Source organism: Eucalyptus grandis, chromosome 8 (genome assembly GCF_016545825.1).
Source record: "Eucalyptus grandis isolate ANBG69807.140 chromosome 8, ASM1654582v1, whole genome shotgun sequence".
In the NCBI taxonomy this organism is placed as follows: domain Eukaryota; kingdom Viridiplantae; phylum Streptophyta; class Magnoliopsida; order Myrtales; family Myrtaceae; genus Eucalyptus; species Eucalyptus grandis.
In genome coordinates this window covers 3,463,192-3,487,030 of record NC_052619.1, presented here as the reverse complement: position 1 = coordinate 3,487,030, position 23,839 = coordinate 3,463,192, and the positions used below count along the sequence as shown (strand labels likewise).

Here is a 23,839-nt window from a genome sequence, read left to right as displayed (position 1 = left end):
GACCGGACTCGCCTAAGGCTAGCCAGGCGACCCTCTCCCAAATCTAGCGAGGGCTAGCCTTGTTTGTAGCTTTCAAGGGTGGCCTCATCGAGGCAAGGCCATCCCTCGCCGACTACTAGTGAGGGTGGCCTTAGTTAGGATGAGGTGAGGCGAGCTCACCCAACCCTCTTTAGGCATCGTCAATGGCCAAGACGAAGAGAAAACCACAAAAAAAAAAAAAAAAAAAAAAAAAGTCAAACAAGATAAAAGGACAAAAATACCCTTAACCCACCCAAAAGTTGTCCTTATTTAAAACTAATTCCACTTCAAATCTTTATTAAGAAAATAAAATACTTCAGCCCTTTACTTGTTACTTGGAACAATATCCACTCTGACCCTTTCTAGAAAAAATAATACATTTCATACCATTATTTGGAATTTTTCCTTTATATAATTGAACACAAGTCTATTAATGAATTGAAAACTTAATTTGCAGAAATCGCATTCCGTTCCATCCTTGTAACAATTAAGAATCCCTCCTTCCTCTACAAGAACTTCCTAAGGCTTACCTCATAGCATCCAAATTGAAAGAGATAAATTGAACATAAATGAATCACCCTTCCTCTCTCCATTTCGAACTATTTGTCTATAATTACCAAACAAAGAAATTGAAAACCTTTTCCATTCCATTTATTTCCATCATGCCAAACTCGACGTAAATCAATGTCACATCATCCCAATCGGGTCCAAAGAGTGATCTCTGAAGATTTATCCATTCTACTTTCAGTTCTTTAAAGCTGTTTCTTCTGCTATTAAACTAGTCACTCTCTTCGTACGACGTTATTGAAGTGAGGTGAAGATTCAAGAGGATAAAGAGAGCGAGGGAGACCTTACAAACAGGAAATTGCAAAAATTAGAAGACAACATCACTGAGACACTTCAAATGTTTTTTAACAAAATCAATGCTCGTTGGTCAGGTACATTTTGACTATAACAGCCGGCAAGAAATGCTCATGCTGGCAAAAATCCGTATCGTAGCTATGGGGAGTATATCAAATTAAGATTCGTTACTCAAATATTCATCGCCAACCGTCAAAAATACATGATCTCCCAATACCACCCTCACAGCAGGCTGATTCTCGATGCAGTCAACCAAAATCTGCACAAAATTAGGAAAGAGAAATCAACGTGAACATATACTTTTCACCCCAGAGTCAATAACCGTGACTGGTGGGTCAAAATAATTAAGGAAACGCCAAAATTTTAGCAAAAGCATGTCACCCCAGATAAAACTTCAACTCCATCCGATTTGTGTTCTAATACTTGAGACTAGTCATGCGTAGGTTAAATATAAGTGCTCAAGAATCCAAAACGCGTGACTTTGCAACTTTTGGTGCGTGGATTTCTCAAGACCTATGGATGTACCTCTTTAGAATTAAGAACGATGCCTATCACAGCACAATGGAAGCAGCTCTTTGAGGCAAACAACCGAAAGGAAGATGTTCTCAGGGAAAGAGTTTGCATCAATGATTGCAAAATTACCACACGAAGTGAGAAAGTAGAAATTTCCAAATACAAAGGCAAGATGAGTTTAGGTACAAAGAATTGATAAAAGCAGCACAAGTCCGGAGCTCTCAAAGAACTATGCTAAGCAGGTAATAAGATGGAACTTGGAACCATGGTGATCCTGTCGGGCTAGCAAATTACTATTCTGACTTCAACCAAAAAAGTCTGCAAGCATGCACACACACATAGACACACACACATCATTCCCCAAAATGGAAAACAAGAGGAACAGTAATTGACTCTGCATTAGCTTCTTTTGAATGTGAGAAATCTAAACCTGGATAAGGATAATCTTCATTTAAAGATGAAAAAAACATCATCCCAGTAAAAGGGAAAAAGTGCCAATATGGGTTCACCACGTTAGGATAGAACTAACCTCCCCATTTCCAAGTTGAAACTCAGCTTTTAGATTTAAGTTGTCCCTTGACCTCAAATATGTCACCAAACCTTGGGCAGCTTTTCTGTCACCTGTTATTGTTGAATGTTAATCTCGGAGGGAGGGAGAAGAGAAGAGGGAAGGAAGAGGGGGGGGGGAGGGGGAAGGGAGTAAAAATTTTTCAGAGAGCTTCATTTCATCGTTGATAAATCTGCTTGATTTCTAAGTCTTCATGAGTTTATGCATGCATGGTTGGCTCAGAGGGAAGCGAAGTATGTGGCTCTCTATGTGTCACCTTCACTCATTCCAGGGAGGTTCATTTCATAAGTCTGCTTGATTTCTATGTTCTTTTGAGTTTATACGTCCATGGCTGGCTTGGGAGAAAGCAGAAGTATGTGGCTCCCTCCGTTACACTTTCATGCAAGTATGCCATATGTGGCTCGCAGATGTTTGGTGGGTGCATTTGTGTCGGTGCGTGGGTGCATGGTTTCTTCTTTCTTTTTTGGGAGTTCACACACATGTACATGAGAGAGAGAGAGAGAGAGAGAGAGAGAGGAGGGAGAGAGGGAGGACCTCCATATAATGCAAGTACAGAATTAGACTTGCACACCAGCATGGGTCTGGCCAAACTGATGGCAATGTATAAATTAGCAGTAGTGCGGAAACTATCTTCACCTATGACGACCTGTTATTTGCACAAGAATAGTCATGGATAAGCAATAATAAGATATATAATCAATTGCATTCCTTCCCACCCCAAAAAAAAAAAAAAAAAAAAAAAAAAAGATACATAATCAATTGACCATAGTTCTTGCAATCAATTATGGTGATTTCTCCACTAGATCTCTTTCAAAATATCCATGAACAGGTAACTCAGAGAATTATGGTCCACAAGTTATTTCTCCACTAGATCTCTTTCAAAATATCCATGAACAGGTAACTCAGAGAATTTAGTGGGCATATCTTGTGAATATGATGATCAAAGTCAGGCACTCAGCAGGCCACTGGTGAGAACCTAATGACCAATCTAACTTAAGCAAATAATGATGTTCTACAGCTGGAAAATAAACAGTGATAATATAGAATGAAAATTTTTAACGTAATACCATAGCACACTGACTAAAAGACCGTAAGACGTGCAATCACCAACCACCCTTATCTTTTTCCCAAAATTATTTCAGTTTTGTCCCAGTTGGACTGTGAAGACTCAGCCTTGTAGGCTTTATTCCCATCTGACTCAAGATTTTAAATAAAATTGCACAGCTTCTGAGTACAATGATTTCACAACAATTATGCTCCACCAAAGAAAGGTAATTGAGAGCTTTGTCCAGAGTGGTTTCTACATAGTGCTGGTACAGTTCCATTATCAAATTCCAGATAATCCATTTGATTCTTTCAAGTGTTTGACAAGTAAAAGTACAGACCTACAAAAATTAACAGTGTCAAACAAGTAAAAGAGCATCAACTTACAGCATCAGATGGCATCAGAGAAGAAGGTAGCAATGGAGAACCGATTGCCTCCCTGATGTAAGATTCCTTCACAATTAAAAAAAAAAAAAAAAACAAACAATGCTCAGTTCATCTGGCGATCCTAGGACTCAACTATCAAGTTTCACATTACAAATAATTCAAGTAAAGGGAACCTCTGCTACTGCTAAGAGAATACTAAGTTTTACTTGATTATTTAACAAAATGAGAAATCTAAACGCAAGAAATAATAAACTTCCATGCAATTACAAAAAAATGGACAGAATACTCAGTTGACAAAAATCCATTGGGACCCAGAGCAAAATAAAATATTAGCACTTGGCTGACATATTTGTCTCAAAAGTCAAAAAATTGAGAACGAAAATGTACTGACCAGGCCAGCATAAATGTGACATTTGATTCAGAGAACTTCACAAAGTGTAGCTGGAGAATTAAATTATGAATCCACACCCAACCACCATCAAATGGATTAACCAGATCTTTCTGCTTCTTAAATTTGAAAGCAACATTCAATGAACTTTATCATTTATCCAAGATGTTATTCAGGTTTCCTGATTTGGTATAATAGCAGTACTTGCACAGATCAGACAACCACGGAAGCAGTGATACCTGTGAATTTAGAACTTGCTGCAGAACTGATTCATTTTCATCAGATGACTTAAAGTAAACCTCCACTACATCAGTTGGCTCAAGTCCAACCTTTTTCCGGAGCTTTTGAATTCTGTTAACCACCTGTAAAAGGGGAAAAGTTTCAGTCTTCAGATATTCCCTCTCCATTTAGCCGGTCAGAGAAGACAAGCAATGTCCACTTAATAGGTCCCTCACTGATGTGGTGGAAACCATTTCTAACTTGCTAAGCTACAAGTCCATATTTGTTCGGCCATCTAATTAAAGTCTAGTTCCAATCTAAAGCTATCCAATCAACAGCAGAGCAGATGAAGGGAGAAAATAGTTTCTTACCTCACGAGCTACCCCAGCCTCAAACAATGACTCATCCGCACGCAAGTCCAGAATGACCAGAACATCACCTGAATAAGAGAGTGAAAAAGACAAAAGGATAAGATCTACAGCAAAATTGGTAGATCAAGTATCAGGACATGACTAATGTATACCATCCCCAGCCGCATCAATCTCCTTCTCGGTCCTGCCAGCAGGACATTTAAAAACTCGAACAACCTAAAGTAGAAGATTAATGTTAGTAAATGCAATCAGTTATTAGTGTTCGTAGAAGATTAATGTTAGTAAATGCAATCAGTTATTAGTGTTCCAAACCATAATAAACACCAAAAACAAATCCTCACCACCAGAATCTAAACAAACAAGCACCAGTAAACAATATGCATTTTTCATTCTCATATCCAATGTCAATCAAAACGATAAATAACTGCCCCACTTTTTTTGACAGACAAGACGTGTAGACCCATTTATGGAATAATCATGCAAATAACGAATTGTAAACCCATTTCCCACTATTTGAAGATATTGACATTGCCCCATTCCTCTGCCCAAAATTAAAAAAAAAAATTTAAAAAATTTAAAAAAAATTTAAAAAAAATTTAAAAAAAAAAAAAAAAAAAAAAAAAACATTGCCCCATTCCCATTCCCCACCTTGGCCAAAGTAGCTACTTTCAAGAATGAGGCTGTATTCAACAAAGGCTTGTCTTGACTGTATGAAAAGAGTAATGGCTAATCTCTTCACCAGTCCTACAAGAAGTATCTATTAAATAATTCCTTTCTTCTGAAAAATGTCAACCACAATAAAGCTTCACCAGGCACAGAAGGCAACTTTTGTCGGTACAAGCAAAGTCCAAGTGCACCTCCATGGGTTTATTGCCGCCAAAGCTACAGTTCGGTGAGGCAACAAGTGACAAACATGATTTTACCCTTTCATTGCCACCAAATCAAGATTACTTTCCTATTCCTCCCTTCCGCTAACCATACAACTAAGCAAATTTCGCAAACCCAATGTATTCCCAGTCCCATAGAAACTCGTATAAGTCCACTTTACATCATCTCCCATCTCAGAACCCCCAGCAAATGACTGCAAACATTAGCTTTGAGGCAAGCAAATCTATGCAGGAAATCCACTTTACATCCATCTCCACCTCTACAATACTGCCAGAAATGTAATTTACAATAATTAAATAGAGAAAAATGGAGTCAAGGAATAAAAGTGTGTACCTTAATATCCTCCCGCTTCAAACAATGTGAAGCAATGGTAACTTCTCCTGATTCTTCAAAAGCCAAAATGTCATCCTGCAACATTGCTTTGACTTCCTTAGCAACTATTCCCATAGCCTTTCCAAGCCTCTTTCCTAATCCACTGCGGAGGACGAACAAGAAGATGTTCATTCAGAACCACAAATGACTAACATTCTTTAGAGGAAAATATCTACCAACATACCTGAAATCAGGCTCAGCACGAAGAGTGGCATATGTCAAAATATCTTTTGATGTGACAAGAGACCTTACATTTAGTTCTTCCAGCAAATACTGCCGGTCAAAATAAGGGGATCAATTAATCAAGCAACAAAATAAAGACCCTAAGAAGCAAAACATGACCCAGGAATTAAAGCAAAAGACAATTCCAAATCGACTGTATTAGAGCAAGCAAGCATATCGTTACCAAGTAAACCAAAGACAGGTAAAGTGGTCTATCATAAAATGACACAAAACTATGAAGGTTATTCTCAGAGCTAACCGAATAACCATTATGGAAACTAGCCATTGCAGTGATAAACTCACCCACTGTTTTAAAGCCAAGCGACCCTATATTAGCCACTTCTGCAAATACTCTAAATCTTCACACAATCATATAAACCTACAGGCACAGGGAAAATCCCACTCCAAGAGAATTTTCCTTATTTACTCTTTAAGAAGGCTACATAGAAAGTCAAAAATAAGCACAAAGATAAATGTAGCAAGGAAACATCATGACAAGGTCATTCCTGAAAATTTGACTCATTTTAAAACCAAAATCTGTAACCAACCAAATTAAACAAGGATGGGGAACTTTCCAAGACCTTTAGAAGAGATTGCTAATAACTAACAAGGGTGGAAAACATTCAAGCACCTCTCAAGACGGCTATAACTTCACAAATGTCGAAAAACAAATCCAAATAACAGAGAGAAAAGACTATGAAGGCTAGCCAGGCAAATGCGTATTAGCATGATCTGTTATTTTACTTGCAATGACAAAAAATGATCATCACATTGCCCAGTTCCTCACCTCTTTCAGTTTTCCTGCTATGTCATCAAGAAAGTCTGCATCTGAATGGACCACTGTCATCTCCCTGCATGTCCTCAGGAACACAGCAAACGTCAAATAAACTAAAATATATATGGTAGAACAAGGTGAGAGAAAGTTCAGAAGCCTTAGAATCATTTATGAGATGATGTGATAAACCAACCTCAGTGGCATTTTTAGAGGCTTGCCATGACGCTCACGAATATTACGAGCAAGATCAATTATAGTCTTCATTCTTGCGACACTTTGTTCTATTCGCTCACCACGCTGAGATGAAGGGATTGGGTAAGAATTTAAAAGAGAATGATTACATTATATGTCAAAGGCAGATCACCAGAAAGGGATGAAAGATCGAGCATATATGTTTATTTTAACTCCTAGTGAGATTCAAGGACAAATGTGCACATACTTTGCCTTTTTGAATAATAAAGAGAAGAATTTTACGGAAAGAGAGACAATACTTTCAAACATCAAAAAGCTCAGTGCAAGGATTATAGAAATATTAGAACAAATAATTGCAATTCTCTCATGTGATATTTGAAGTCCCAATCAATTTGGAAGTACAGCTTCTACTACATCAATATTCCGATTAAATTCCTGTAATAATAGACATGTCTATGCAGCTCCATGCAGGATAAAAGAAATAAGCAAGGGAAAACCCTACATAAACCAGATTAAATTGATTTATCTATTCGTTTTCTACCTGCAGAGGAAGATAACTCACATATAGAGAACAACCAGTACAATGTTACTTCACCCTTTATTACTTTTAGTAGTAGATTGGCTAAGCTAAGAAAAACGAAAAAAATAGCATATCCAAGATATGCATATGACAGTGCTATCTCCATTACCTTCCCTTCCTCCTGAGGAAATTTGCAAAAATGGATACTTTCTTCTGCTCCTTTGCAAACTTTTCGCATGTTTTGGTAAAGAACCTCAGTAAAGAAAGGTGTGAATGGAGCCATTACTTTGCATGAAGTTAAAAGGACCTGATATGTGAAAAATGAAAGTTAGAGAACAGCGAAACTTTGATATAGGTTATAGCTACATACAAACACAAACTAACTACACCTCATCAAAAGGGAAAAAATAGACCGACTATCAAGCCACTGAGACATCCATCAAATGGAAGTAAACATGAGCATGTCACATAATACAGACTAAAGAGCATCTGATTGCATGCAATTGGTGCAGCTGTTTGCCATCCCATAGTTGATGGTCTGAGAGTCTACAAGAGGTGGGTAACAAGTCAAGGTACTCAAGCTCAGCGAATAGATTAATTGAACTCTGCCTGCTTCTTCTTGAGTTTGAGTAGATTTACTATTTAATTGAAATTAAAAATAACATACTCGAACTCAAGTAGCTCCTAAGCCTGATCGAGCAGTCGCAGTTTTATAATCTGCAGTATTCTAAAGTCTGGAAAGCCCTCACTTTATTGATGGGACATTTTGAGCCCCTTTTTAATGAGACTTGGATTATTTCCTATATTGCGACTTTGTCCGACCTTCTTTATCCTACTTTGATGAATTGAACTCAAGCTCAAGTTCGAGTTTGACTTGAATTTAAACCAAAATTTTAAAAGTAAATCAAGTTGAGGCATTCCCCAAATGATTAAATTAAGTGTGAAGTAATGACTTAATCAAGTCTAGCTCTAGTAATCAAGATCCATCGAGCTCAAGTCGAGTATCAAGCCATGCATGATCGAGTCAAGCTTTAGTGAACTGTGTCGACTGGGCTCAGCTCAATTACATCCCTGGAGACTAAATTTGTATTGAGTATTGAGAAGTTTTTTTTGTCAAAGCTCTCTAAAATAGAAAAGCAGCCAGTCCAACTACACTTTTTCAGTCACACAAGTGGCATATCATCCTAGTGTTGGTTTAAAAGAAATAAATGATGAAGAAAAGAACAGAAACTATATAGTGGGCATACATTGTAAAGCATTGAAAGAGCTGTGCGGCAGTCTTCATCTTCAGTACGACCTTTTAATCTCTTGCGGTTGAAGCGAACATAAATGTTCGTCAGGTTGTCAAGAAACTTCAAGAGATACGGTACAACCTGCAACGAGTGGATGAGCAACTGCATCAATCATCACAATGACCAAGAATACCAACTCTGCACAAATATCCTCTGAATATAAAATTAGGAAGGCTAAATAAAATAATTGCAAGCTTCTGACTCCACTGAACAGTGGTGAATATCATCATTCAAAGGAGAAAATTTGGTCAATTAAGAAGTTGCTCAGAAAACTACATCTCAGTACAATTTGATTATTGTGACTGCTTCCAATAGATCTCAGTAAAGCGAAAATGAGATCTCCGTAGGCTATACATCCATGCATACAAATGCTATCATCAGCAGCATTGCACAAGTGGACATAAGGTCAAAAGATAAAGAGACTCATTATTATAGTAACTTGTCAACTACACTGTCTGTACTACTCTTTCGCTCGAACTGAACCAGCCAGTACATAAGATTGAAGAAAATTTAAGAATTTGCTGAAGCATGAGGACTTTTAATAACTTTTGTTCATTTTCTACTTGAAAGAGCATCATTTAACCCAACTAACAAGAGACTTGATTTGGAGGAATGTATCACATGAAAAAATATGTGCTAAGCATGTGGATGGCTGGAATTCTTGGTATTGCTGCTTGTAAATATCTTGGCAAATACCTAGGCCTTTCTCTCAATACAAATCGTGTTGGCGCTCATCAGTTCAAGTTTGATATTCAGAAGGCTCAGAAAAAAACTCAAAAACTCAGGCAAGAGGAAGTTATGTCTTGGAGGGTGGGATAAGATAACCAAGAGTAAGATGGAAGGGGGATTGGGGCCATGCAAAGGCAGGAGCCAACACATAGTCCTTCTAGGTAAGTTTAGGTGGCGAGTGCATTTGGAAAAGAAAGCCAAGTGGGCCAACATTGTTAGGAAAAAGTACATTATGAGAAAGGCAAGAAACGATCCATTGTCAGGAGAGCTTTAGAGTTAGTGGATATCATTTCTAGGAAGGGGTTAAAACATTTGTTGACCGAGGAAGGGGGAACTAGCGTGCTACTTGACAACTGGACAGTGCGTGGGTCCTTTAGGCGGACCAGTAACTGGGCATAGGCATGTCAACAATCTGGAGTTGAAGGTGAAGGACTGATGGATATTTCTACAGGAGTTTTGGGACTTTTCCTGACTCTCTTATCCCATTCTAACAAGCTTCAGAATGTGATATCAGCAGTCCCAGTAAGAAGGGGGACACACTCAAATTTAACTGGAGTTTATCTAGTCACAGGCGCTTAGTTTGAACGACGCATATTAATTGGCTGGACGCATGGATCCTGGGAGAAAGCAGGATGAAGATTGGAACTGGGTGCAGAAAGTGGAAGTTACTCGCATTCAATTTTTTATTTTGTTATTGCTACATGATGGCATTGCCACATGATCCACTCTGGCAAGAAGAGGTAAGAATGTTAGCACTATTGGCCTGTGTGTAATAGGTAGGAAGAGATGCCTGAGCATGTGACAGTGTGAAAAAAATTTGGGTTGACATCGGTGCTCTTTCTCCCCTTCAGAATGGTTTTGATCTTAGTTTTAGGATTGGATACATGGTAATGTCAAGACACAGGTTGGGTATGCTAATGCTCAGATTCTGTGGAAGAACCCATGAGCACTTTGGCTTAGGCGTAATGCTGTGGTTTTTTATATCAACTTACCTTTTGAAAGATATCATTTCTTTTTATTTATCTGGAGCTTCTGAATTCTTTGATGCACAAAAGAATAGGGGACAAAAGAAGAAGACGAAAGGGCTAGCACAAGCTCGATACTAACGATGCAGTTGAAAGATTGACAGGTGCAGCAGGGGCTGGAGGTGTATTGCATGATAACCAAGGAACATGAGTAGCAGGCTTTTTTGCTATGTAGGCCACACTTCAGCAGTAGCTGCTGAAAGTTTGGGCCTTAAAAGAGGACCTTCAGTTGGCTGTTATAAGGGAGTGCAATTACTTGGAGTAGAAACAAAAGCTATGTGTTGCTAATGCACTATGCAATGAAAGTAATTCCAACAGGAACTTGTAAGCTCAGTGTAAAATCACCCACATCTTCAGAAAAGCAAAACGATTTGCAGATCAAATGGCAAAGCTGGGGATCAATGGGTCTCTACAGCCAGTGTTTTTTTATTGGATTCCTACTGAAGTTATATGTGTCTCTGTTTGGGATTTGAATATATTATCTGGCTCAACGGATTTGTAGCATGTTGGACGGTATTTGTCTTTTGCTAGTAATGAAATCATGTTCTTACCCAAAAAAACAAAAAACTATGTAATCTACAGTTACTAAGAAACCTCACCAAGTTCACCAACACTAGTAAACAAGCCTACTAAATGTAGAATCTGAATTCCTCACCTTACTTACATGTACTAATCAAGTTTTATATTCAAGCTGATGAAATCATCTCTTCTGCAGCTTTGAAGTTTGTTAACAAGGTTAATTATCGCATAGTAAAGTCAAAAGGCAGAAGGTGAGAAAGAAAGCATGCAACTATGAGTGGCACATACTTATAAAAAAGACAAGGTATATTTAATCAATTTAGCCCATTGAGTTTTCAGATTTTACCCTAATAGTTGAATGAATTGGCAAATGGTTTTTCTTTTCTACTTCTCTATAAGTTTCCTAAAAATTAGCTAGACTATTAGCTAACATTAACTGTGATAAGTCATGACCATTATGAGTTACTTAGCACAACTCAAGGGAGCTTACTTGCTTTATTCTTTATTAATAGGAAAAATTCATAAATAACCACTAATAAAGTAACCCATTTTCAGGAAAAAAAAAACCATCAAAAGAATGATTTATGTCTATGCTACCCATTAAGGGAAAGCTTCGAGAAGCGGTCTCTCACACTATTGACCATTTTGCCCTTTGGGATAACTTCTGTAAGTTTCACTTTATTGTAAACTATTACCTTTCAATTGTTTACTTATCTTTTTACATTTTTACAAATATGTCAGTCATCAATATAATGATGTGCCACCAACATGCACTCATAGCAGGCAAACGTTCTTGCTAATTTTTAATGAGGCACAATCTATTATTGCCAAGCATGAGCTCATTAATTAAAATGCAACTACTTTAATCAAAACAGAAAATACAAAACCAGAAGAAAAAACTGTGTTGAATGGTTCTATATCTTCTATTTTTTCCCGTGAGACTCGCAAGTTGACTTAAAGAAACTTTGACAAAGAGTAAGAGAATAGTATATGCTGATGGGATACATTTTTCCCTTTTGATAGGCAAAAAGTAAACTCTTATTGAACTAGTAGCAAAGGGGAACCCACCCCTATAATAAGTCATTTTCCAGGCAAGGTATCAGATATACCTAACACATCAAGACAGTATCTTAATAAAGATGCGTCTAATTCAAAAAGAGCATAAGAGGGAAAAAGGCAGCATCAACTGCGTTGAACATCAATATATGGCACGCTTGAGTTTTTTGTTAGAACCAAGAGAACTTGACTATACCATGAAATATTTTTATTTTAAGGGGTTTTTTAATTTTTATTTTATTTTTAATAAGAGATGACTAACAAAAATTTAGATATGATTGTGAGCTTCGTGTGGGAGCATATAGCGAGTGCTTGAGTAAAACGAACTCCTCCACAGGCAGTACATGCGGATTAACAACATCAACATGACTTAAATGCTACTAAAGAATTGGCAGATGGCATTATGTCCACAGCAGTAATTGCTTATTAACACCAACACTAAAAACCATTACAGAATTAACTGCACTTAAGTCAAGCGACATTCACCCAAGCCAAATCTTGTATTTGAATGGTAGTGATTAACTAAAGTGATGAGCTTCTAAAAGTTCCCTGATCAGCAGAATATAGTCAGAAATGCAATTATACAAATGTATATTTATTAGCAATTTCACAATATAGCAGCAGGACTGACCGTATAAAGTCGATATCCATCCATTTCTTGACGGACAAAATGAACAAGACTCTGCGTGGCTGAGTATATCCATTGGTCAAGTACATTAGAAGATTTCTGAAGAGCAGCTTGGTCAAATGGAAAGAATGGTCCAGACCCCTCAACCTCAAGTCTCTTTGCGTTTTGGACAAGAAATCTATACGCATTGTACCATGGAAGAAATACATCCTTGACCTGATATAACAAATATATAATGCATAAAAGGATTAGGCAAAAAGCTCGAGTTAGAAATATCATTAAGATAAGGAAACATGCTTCAGAAATCAAAAGTATAGTCATAGTGGAGCCAGTGCACTCACGACACAATAGACCCCGTCCTTCTTGAACCGTAAAACCTCTGCACGCACAACTGGAGAATTGATTAAGTACAAACGCAATGCGTCCTGTGACACAGTATACACGATATGAGACAAAACCCAACTTAAATAGTGTCCTTCACATGATGCACCAACTTAAATAGTGTCCTTCACATGATGCAAATTTCAATCTTATAAAAAGAATTCAGAGAAAGAAAACTTACGGCCCCATAATCATTTATAACATTCAAGGGAGAAGGATAGTTTTTTAAGCTCTTGCTCATCTTTTTCCCATCCTCAGCAAGAACTAGTCCATTGCAGATGAGATTCCTAAATGCGGGTTTTCCAAATAATGCAGTAGCCAACACCATAAGTGTGTAAAACCTGACAAATAGAGCCATATCATGTAGCCTGAGCACAAAAGTCTCTCCCAAACATAACCATGTAGCAGAAAAAATTGCAAATAAACCCCTAAATTTGAATATTATTCTGAAAAATCCATCCGGAACCATTTGATAGACTAAATTGTGCAGATTATGCCTTCAAGTCAGTTTTATCAGTTCCATTGTTCACATCACCACATTCTAACAGCTCCAAGAGGGAGTGTAAAGTAATCTTTCCAAACAACGAAGTTACAATTTTGCTACAATCTATACAACCAAAAATTCAAGAGTCTCTCATAAGGAAATGCATATACAGTAAGAACCTCACCATCCACGGGTTTGATCCAATCCTTCAGCCACAAAATGCCCAGGAAAATTCTTCTCAAATAGTTCAGCATTCTCAAATGGGTAATGGAGGTAAGCATAAGGCATGGATCCACTCTCAAACCAACAATCGAAAACCTGAAAAAACAACCCAGGTCAATGCAAGAACAACAACAGCTCATGAAGTTCTTGTGCTGTCACAAAAGTTGATTCTTCCCTAGCCATAGAAAACAAAAAGTCAAATCAACTATTTCCATGTAGTGTAACATCAGCATTAAGGAAACTACCAAGCATTTCCCTTTTGATTACTGTTCCCTTTATATACATTCTTTTACACTATAACATTGGATAAGTTCAATTTCATACATCTAGTTTGCTGGAAATGTTAGAAACAGTCTCTTCATGCATAGATTTTGTATATGAGCAGCATCCCTTTTGAAGCCACTATTATAGAGGCAGTACCCCTTAGCAACTTATTGATTAAATTTCATTCATCATTCCAAGAAAAAAAAAAGTTAATCATGCAGAATAATCTCCAATGCTTATACACGTCTTTAATTTTACCTAGTCTGGATAAGCAAGAAAACCAAGTCCAACAGAAGCCAAGGACCTCAGTATCTTGCCTAAAGATGGAACTACCATATCCCAAAAGAAGAGCTGATATGTTTTAAGATACAGATCAAGACTTTGTGATTCATTTCCACAATCTTGATCCATAAGCTTCTTGAATCTGCTCACACAAGCTACCCAAACCATCAGTGGCATATTTGACAGAACCACATGCCTCACAATTCTCCAACTTCTAGATGATTTCGTTCAAGGCACTGTCATGATCAAAGCTAGATCTTTTACACCCAATGTAATGAAATGTGAAATCTCAAAATTAAAATTTAAACTTTAGGTTGCTCCTCCAATACAGGAATTTGTTAGCATAGGAATAATACTACTTGCAAAATGCCAGCAGTTAATGAACATTAATCTTTATTCCTTTTTCATCTGTTCCTATTTTTCCACCAGGGTAACAACTCATCATCTTCATAAAACGATTGATGGATTGCCTCGCATGCTTCATCGAGACAAAATTTCTTTTATAAGCTCGAGTCTTCAGAACTTCCACACAAACTCATCAACTAAATGTTTCTCAGCTACAAATGCTGCACTTAATTACTCTTCTTAAGCATATATGCATCTTGTCCACAGAAGGGAAAACGAGCACCAATAAGGTTTGCTCCGACCAAAGCATTAGTCATGAGAGGCCAAAGTAACCCGCACTAGAGAATAGCGCATGCTCAGAGACCTAGGAATGCAACAAAAGCTATCGCAGGGGCTTATAGGAGTATGAAAATTTTCCATATAAGATGTTCAATTATGAAGGGCAAGGACATACTTTGGATTTTACTTTGGTCAGTTTGCGAGGGTTCAGTTGGGAAGAGCGAAGACAGTGCACAAAGAGCTCAGAGCCTGGTTAGCTATATGCATTAGCAAAGAGTAGACAAAAAAGACTTAAACTGATCCCTCTGACCTCTTTTTAGTTGATTTGGAGGGAAAGAAACTGGAAAAAATTTGATAAAACAGAGGGCCCTTTCGTAAAAGTTAATGGATTCTTAGCTTTTGGCCAGTGATCATTGCTCGATTAGCCTGGGGAGAGCCTCAAGACACTATCAAAGTGTGCCTTAATTGTTAAATCTTCTTGCCTACCTCTAAGCTTTTGCTATATGTAGATCATGAGATTTGAAGAAAATGCTATTCTAGACGTATCTGATTCTTTTTCCATGTGTGATGTTGCAAATGGGTTGGCATTCCAGATGCCACTTCATTAACCATGAGATTTTGTGATAGGACCACTGCCAACTATTCTAAAGCTTGAGCTGTTAGATGAAGGCATGGTTTAATATTTAATTATTCTAAACACTAGGTTGGACTTTGGCCTTAGCCTAAAAGCATGGAAACATACAATTGAGGAGACAAATAGGGGCCTGAAAAGATTTAAAGAAGCTCCTGCTCTCATACCATGTGAGATTTTGAGGTAGGACCACTCCCAACCATCCTAAAAGCTTAAGCTATTAGATGAAGGCATGGTTTAATATTTAATTACTCTAAACATAACATACATACATACATACATATTATATGTATGTATGTATGTATGTATAAAAAATAGAAAGAGAGAGAGAGAGATGCAACAACAAAAATGTAAATTAAGGGAATTACAGAAATAAAAACAAATATTAATCTATTAATACAGATTGGGATTGGTTAACTCACGTCAGGTACACGTCGAAGCACGCCAAACTCTGGACCTCGACTGGAGGGGATTGTTATATGATCAATATTATGTCGGTGCAGATCGAAAATCTGCAAATAGAGCGAGAACAATGATATAAATGACAAATAGTTTTCTCTCTCCATCTCAAAGAGTCCAGTATATATACGAAGATCACGTGCACAAACCTTGCAAAGAGCAAAGCTAACTGCACAGACGTGTCTATGAATACATTATATGTACAAATACAGAGGCCAAAACCAAGTACTGCAAGCAAAAAGGCATATCATATCCTACCATCTATATGCTTTACATTTGTGAGTGAGTTATGTGGGTCTTCAAAGTCCTAATATTTCATGAGCACTTAAATTAAAATACTGTTGAAAGTCCAATTCCTCACCAATATTGTCATTAAGGCTTCTAGAGATCATCTTGATAAATTTCATCAGAGGTCAAACTCAAATCAAGCAAATAAATTGATACATGAATACTAAAAAAGGACCTTTGAGGGAGCCTAACTACAAGAACAAACCATCAGGTCAACAGTAAAACCAAGAGAGAAAGAACCTTGGCGCCAGAAAGCTTTTCAAGTTTGTCGATAGAGTCCATGACAATGATTTCCTGGCCATCCTCACTAATCCAAATTGGTAGAGGGGTGCCCCAAAACCTGCTTCGACTGACAGCCCAATCCCTTGCATTTTCCAGCCAATTATGAAATCGTTTTTCCTGCAATAAAATAGAAAAATTAAGACACATCCACAGTGATGCATGCACTCAAAAAAAAAATCAGAGGCATCTACTATTCCAGGTATTTAATCTGTTCGGCCCACGAATATGATATATTAGGATACTTAGCTCATTAAAGCTAAGATCGATAGCATAAGGAACCCCAGAAACATCAAAAGCAACCAACTTTTCGTAAGACTTTCCTACTTTAGACTTCAAATCAAAGCTAAGTCACTTAGGCCATGTGTCCCTCATCAAATGCTAGTAGTCAGGGAATTCAATGGTAATGGGAAACTCATACCAACCATTTTTCAGTAAGGCTAGCTCCATAGGCACAAAGTCCCTTTCAAATGTCAAAAGATCGATACCCATATTTGGAAACCCTAGATGTCCATTTCAAATGTCAAAAAGATACCTGTATTTGGAAACCCTAGATGTCCATTTCAAATGTCAAAAGGATCAATACCCATTTTTAGAAAGCCTTAATCAACTTCTTGAAACCTCTACCCACATAATCAACACATATACATGCTAAAATCCGCAAAAAAAAAAATAAATAAAAAAATCAAGTATGTATTTTTTTTCTTTTATCAGTAACAAGAAATCCCAAAATGCCAAATGTAATCTGTCAAACCTTCACATAATCGGGAACCCAGTAAGTCTGTTTGTTATTCTCTAAAAGCTGCTCCTTCACATTCTCAACCCGGACGAACCTAGAGGAAATGAAGCAGCAAAACCCAGTAAGGGCAGCAAAAGTTGAATGCGCAACATAAATTCTCCAAATACACATCAAAGATCTAATTTACATCTACAACTCAAGTACTTAAATGAAAACATTCAACCAATGAGCCAGCGAAGCTAATCAGACCACAACCAGAAGCACTGCAAGCAGCAAGATGGATAAATGAAGAGCCAATGTATAAAATGAGACTACAAGAAATTTCTCATCTGGGAAAGAATGGCATAGTTAAAATGTATATAGCCTTGAAGAGCATCTAACTATGGATTTGCTCCAACTCATGATTATGGCAAACATCAAGGCTTCAATTCAAATGGACACAATTTTGACAGGTATCAAGCGGACAATCAATTACAATAAGTTTTTATATATGCATGCATTGTATAGATGCACTTAACAACCTTCTCCTAACAAAACAAATGAGGAATCTAGAGAATAATCCCTCCCCCTTCTTTTCCTTCTCCCTCCTCCTCTCCTTCCGAAAAGAAATTAAAGAAGCCAACAGCTCGACAATTTTGATTTTGGACTTTTCAACTCGCACCTGAGAAGCTAAACGCATAATCTGACACGTGAGTGAAGTGTCGAGCCCAGACTAGCCCCATGATGAAATGCAGACAAGAGAAGTGAACATAAAACAAGTTCCACCTCAAACATTTCAAAAAGGACAGAGCAAAATAATTAACATGCTCATGGGAACCTACATGCAACTTGGAGAATGATAAAAAGCATTAAACTATTATATGACTTCATGAAGTACTTTCCTTCTATTTATAATTCATCCCTATTATTAACAAAGCAAACCGAATAGCAACTTCAACCTCAGAATTTCACAAAAGGTTCCATGAAGAATCCATGCCTCAAAACACAATCCATAAAGGATTGTACTCATCCTTAGCCACGGAAAGCTTAGAATGACTAGACAGCCCAGGAAAGAGATGTGGTTGAAAAAACAAGGCTGCTAAGAAGTATGACTTACCAGCTTGGGACTGCTCGATATATCAGAGGGGTTTGAGATCTATAACAATAAGGATAAGAATGAGTGAAGCTTCCAGATTTGACTAGTCTGCCCATGGCCTGCAACAAAAATAAAAGACAAAAACATGCAACATTTTAGGTATGGTTGTTAATATCACGATCAACAATGGGGTTCCACAGCTCCAAAACCTTAAAATCAATCCAGCTCTGAAGTAGAATCTATGTGGTAAGAAAGGAATGCGATCCAAATTGATAAAATCACAGGATTAGTATGGACCTAGTAAATTTCCATAGAGATCTAGTATATTTTAGTCTGCTAACTTTTCCATTTTGAAATTTCATATTGTACTTAGAGAAGTGCAAACCTACCCAAAGCATAATCACTCAATCTCAACAGAAAAATAACAATCTATGACTCACACGTACTTTCTATGACTCACATGTACTTTTTCGCAATTTGTAGGATTTTATGGTCCTTAATCCTATCTTATGGTTTGATACTTCAGACACGAAGGACAACTATAGTGGAATGTCAACTTTATAAAGCCCAAGTTAAGGGAAGAAAGTGCCACTTAAAAGTAGTAGCAATAGAACAAGCCATATCAGCTTATAGTTATAATTCAAGGTAAAATTCAATGAAACACATCCCTCAGCCATATTTAATGGAAGACAATTATTGTCCAAGCAAATTTTACCTTCACTGCTTGAATAATATCTTTATCTGCATCCTTGACATAGCGCCCACTAAAGTCGGTAATTTTACTAGTAAAGCAACCATCATCATCAACTGCTACAATCAGGTTCTCTCCCTATAGAACAAAAAAACATAACAAGCATATATAGTGACATGAGAAAAGGATAGGTGGGGAATAAAACTATCTGAGCTCCAAAGTAAAAAATTCAGAGCTGCCAACAAGCATCATAAGCAATGACTAGACTATCAATATGAGGAGAGGGAAGGCTAGAAATACTGCATCTATACCAATCCTAATGAAGATTAGGAAAGCAAATCATAGCATGACAAACAAGACAAGTGAAGGGGTGAGAGAATAATCAGAGTACATGATCAATGGCACAATCAATGTACCAAAAAGGAGCCAATTCAAAAGACCAGTGAAGCACTTAATCTTCAGTCCAACCTGCTGTTCAACATGATGAGAGCAGCTAGATTCACTTTCATAAAAAATACAAGAAATGATAAATAGCAATATACTGAAAAGTGCCTGTACAAATCAATCAATCATCATAATCAAACAGTAGTACCAAGTTACTTAAGCAAAGGGAACGTCATAAACATGCTAATACTTCACTATTACAGGCATCATGGCGTTCAAACAAAAATAATTAGAACAACTACTCTCTTTGTATGTTGATTTCATAACTGTCCAAAATTTTACTTTATAACTCAAATTTTACCGTAAGTTCTTGCCTCTTTTTTTTTTTTTAGTTACTGCTAAATTGCTTACCATGAAATAACTAGCTAAATCTGATTATAACTGTCTCCAGTGCCAGGAACATGACCATAAAAAAGTTCCAGCCAACAGATCTCAGAAAGGAGTTGTCTGAGTTAAGAGGAAATCCAAAAGGAAAACCTTTAAAAACATGGAAACAAACCAAGCTCTCTGCTCCATCTTTCTACACAGGAAAAATGAACAGCGATTTCACCCTCTCTTACACTCTAAATCCTGAGGCAGTATCAGCTACATTGTTTACCATGAAATAACCAGCTGCCAAGCTCTATTACTACAAACTACCCAAATGAATAAACAATCAGATAACAGGAGAGCCTAATTAGAAGCTTTTCACTACGCTCCTTACGAGAGCTAGCTGACAAGAATCTGACTTTTTTAGATTGTGAAGAAATACTAAATTGCAGCATTAGATCAGGGATAAGCAGAAAATATACAAAATGCTTGTTATCTCAATTGTAGCCCAACTGTTCCAGACTATACTATTGACCTTTAAATGGAAACAAGACAAGAAGATTTAGCCCTTATCTAATAAATACAGCAATTCCTTGCAGCTATTAAAAAATGCTAGTAACCTAGTCCAGGCCTACATAGTCCACAAGCTCACTGGACACAATGAAAAACCAAACAAATCAAATAAGAAACTACAGTTAGAAACCTTATTCAGACCTTATTGATTATTTGATTTTCGAGGCAAACACGATAATCGTCTTCTCCAAATGCAGGAGCACTGTGAACAATTCCTGTACCACTGTCATCAGTGACATAGTTGTCTGCAATAACTCTAAAAGCAGCATCTGCGAACTCCATGAAGTAATTGAACAATGGTTTATATCTGCAGCAGCCATGTCCAAGAGGACATCAACACTGGTAATGATTTCAAAAGGCGGCCAAAAAAATTTGAAACTAGCAACACTCTAGCTAACAGTGGAGCAAGAAAGATAAACAAGAGTTCTCACTTCATTCCCACGAGGGAAGCTCCCGAGAACTTCTCTAAGATTTCATAGGCCAAATCTTCAGTCTTTTTATTTCCAGACCCCTTACTCTTAGGGTTTGACTTCTTTGATTCATCAATAGGCCCATTGGTCGTCTTTTGTTTTTGAGATTCACTGGGAAGGGCAGATAACCTTGATTCAGCAACCACATATATCTTTCCTGAATACTTGTTTCGAACCTGCATTCTCATGTTAAAGTGAGATTGTTACCAGATTATCATCACATCTAGATACAATTTTTCCTTCAAGGGCCAACAACAATAGTCAATTACAAAGCAAGGAAAGTGAGGCCACAGAAAGATAGCTCACAGCAATAGGCAAACCAAATAAAATAACAAGAGAAGGACAAGAGAAAAAAATGTTAAAACTAACAGCTTGATGGGTCACAAACAAGATGACAACTCCAATCATAACATTTAGTTCCCTTAATCTCATTTCTATGGCTACCTCAGATCCCCACAACTCTTAACCTGAGGCTTAAGAAGCCTAAGCATGCTTTTTCGGAACTTTTATGCATGACACCTCAAGGTATTGACTAGTTTCATTTTTAATTTCAATCAGAATGGGGCTCACAATTTTCAGGACTCAACATCTACATCAGCAACACATTGGGGTAGAATTCACAAGTGAAAGGAACCTGTGCAGGTTCTGTCCTCTGCCCTTGCAGGCAGAAGCTGTTATTGCCAATGACGAATTCACCAACAATATTACCTATAGACTAATAGTATTAGTTTATGAGAAGTCATCATCAGCTACCAGATGATTTCTTAATCAACCATGGATAATGTGTCTTACAAGCAGCCATCTGCACTTCCCATTTCGAAATTCTAACATATCAAATGAGCTCAGCACATAAGTCAAACCACGCACCTTGACATAGGTAAAGTTTGAGTTAACACAAAGTGCAAGATTACTGGGAAGAGTCCATGGGGTTGTTGTCCATGCAACAAAAGCAGCCTCGTGTGGGTCCCCCACTATTGGGAAAGTCACCATGATCTCAGGATCAGATATCTCCTGTTCTTACAAACAAATGAAAAGGAAGAAAAAAGGAAATAAGCATGTGCAATTAATATAACAAAATTCCGATGAAATTCACCAATCATACATTGAGGGGCCTAAAAAATGCACCATATCGATTGAGGGCTGACATCTGAAAATGACGAAATGGTGGACAAAGATTACCAGAAGACAAAGTAAGACTCTCAGGTACCTTATAGTTTTCACCGGCTTCAAAATTTGATAGGGGCGTCTTCAGACCAGTGCTGTATGGCATGACCTGCCAAAAGAATTTTAAAGCCACAAAATAAGGATGTTACAATCTAATAACAAGATTAGTACATCAATCAGGGAAAAAAAGAATTTCTAAAAATACAAATTCGACTCGAGAGACTATTCTCTTTGTCAATGTGAAATGAAGTTAAAAGTTCATCCAGAGAAAAAGAAATTCAAATTTCAAAACTTGAGAAGAACTCAAAAGTTTATGCAATGACAAGTTCAGATGTCAAATTATGAGCCATGCATCGACAACATCAGCAAGAGCTCTACAGTAAAGATACGTAAACTGTTGTATTCATAAGAGTAATGACAGCATGTGATAAAATGGAGCTGGTGCATTTTTCTGATAGAAATTCAGTAGTCTAGGCGCCAATACTCTAACAAGGCACAAAACAAATCAGAAAAATTCCAAATAACCAACCTTGAAACCTTTATACACGAGGTCTTTCTCATAGAGCTTAGCAAAAACCCACCAGACACTCTCCATGAAGTTCAAGTCCATAGTTTTATAATCGTTCTGGAAGTCAATCCACCGCCCCGTTCGAGTGATAATCTTCTCCCATTCCTCAACATACCTGAGAAAGGATTTAATTTTAAATACATGCTTTGCCATTTTTTACACTAATTTGCTCTAATCCTTCACCATAAATTCAGATAATATAATGAGATAAGAAGACACATAATACAAGAATGATTAAACGTATTCAAGCATAGAAATTCATACAGAAGGCAGTCTCCGAATTTTGTACCAGATGAATTAACTACAGGAGAAAAAGAACACACTACAGCAGTCAAATCCCACCAGCCTCAAACAAATCAGGATATTGTGGTCATGAATGCAGCTCTTGAGCAGCTACACCAGAAGCTCAAAATACTTCCAATTACAAATCAAATACAGACAAAGGGAACAAAACTTAAAAACTGGTTAATAAACGTATTCTTTCTCGACAAACGATATCACTAGCATGCCTCAGATGCGAAATCCCTAATTAGCAAACTCTCGAGTCGCAAACACCTGCACAAATTTCCGCGAAAAGCAACCACCAAAAGGAGATAAATTCTGTTTTGCCTGGTGTACTCCCTTCGCTATCCATAGCAATGCCTGACCTGAACTTGCACTAATGAATACTGCCGCTTCCATATCCACCAACAGACTTTCTTTTCTCCAGATAATCCCCAACAAGCACTACTAGAAATGAACGGAAGAACCAAAAAAAAAAAAAAAAAAAAAAAAAAAGGCACCTGGTGACAACACTCCGGCACTCCTCGTTGTACTTATCGATGCCGAGCGCAAGCACGTCCTCCTTCTTGTTGATCCCCAGCTTCTTATCGATCTCCCTCTCCACGGGGAGGCCGTGGCAGTCCCAGCCGAAGCGCCGCGTCACGTGGTGGCCGCGCATGGCCTGGTACCGGGTCACGACGTCCTTGATGGTGCCGGTGAGGATGTGGCCGTAGTGCGGGAGCCCCGTGGCGAAGGGAGGGCCGTCGTAGAAGACGTACTCGGGGAGGTCCTTGGTGCGCTCGAGCTGGGTGTCGAAGGCCTTGATGTCGGACCAGAACTGGAGGATCCGCTCCTCCTGGCCGGGGAACGAGAAGTCCTTCCCCTCGGCGACGTCGTCCATGGCGGCGGAGGGGAGGAAGGAAGAGAGAGAAAATGCGGCGGCGGCGACCGGAGAATGGCGGCGGAAGACGGCGTAGAAAGAGAAGGGGAGAGAGAGAGACGGCGTGCGTGGGGAAGAAGCGGTTTTGAGGGGAAAATGAGGTT

At 37.9% G+C, this 23,839-nt stretch overlaps 1 protein-coding gene across 1 annotated transcript; it reads right to left on the bottom strand.

Moving 5' to 3' along the window:
* Nucleotides 1–874: 874 nt before the first annotated feature.
* On the bottom strand, nucleotides 875–23,814 carry LOC104456261 (isoleucine--tRNA ligase, cytoplasmic). The gene is made up of 28 exons (XM_039299246.1): nucleotides 23,317–23,814; nucleotides 22,496–22,649; nucleotides 22,010–22,075; nucleotides 21,670–21,813; nucleotides 20,764–20,978; nucleotides 20,474–20,639; nucleotides 19,031–19,144; nucleotides 18,337–18,434; nucleotides 17,256–17,334; nucleotides 16,463–16,621; nucleotides 15,898–15,987; nucleotides 13,637–13,770; nucleotides 13,150–13,309; nucleotides 12,929–13,012; nucleotides 12,591–12,803; nucleotides 8,586–8,711; nucleotides 7,508–7,645; nucleotides 6,820–6,923; nucleotides 6,639–6,702; nucleotides 5,814–5,902; nucleotides 5,591–5,732; nucleotides 4,522–4,585; nucleotides 4,370–4,437; nucleotides 4,019–4,141; nucleotides 3,392–3,457; nucleotides 2,495–2,606; nucleotides 1,922–2,013; nucleotides 875–1,138 (listed from the first exon to the last, which is right to left on the bottom strand). Exons 1-28 carry the CDS (start codon nucleotides 23,694–23,696, stop codon nucleotides 1,037–1,039), a joined length of 3,546 nt encoding a protein of 1,181 aa, XP_039155180.1. The 5' UTR covers nucleotides 23,697–23,814; the 3' UTR covers nucleotides 875–1,036.
* Between the last annotated feature and the right edge of the window lie 25 nt (nucleotides 23,815–23,839).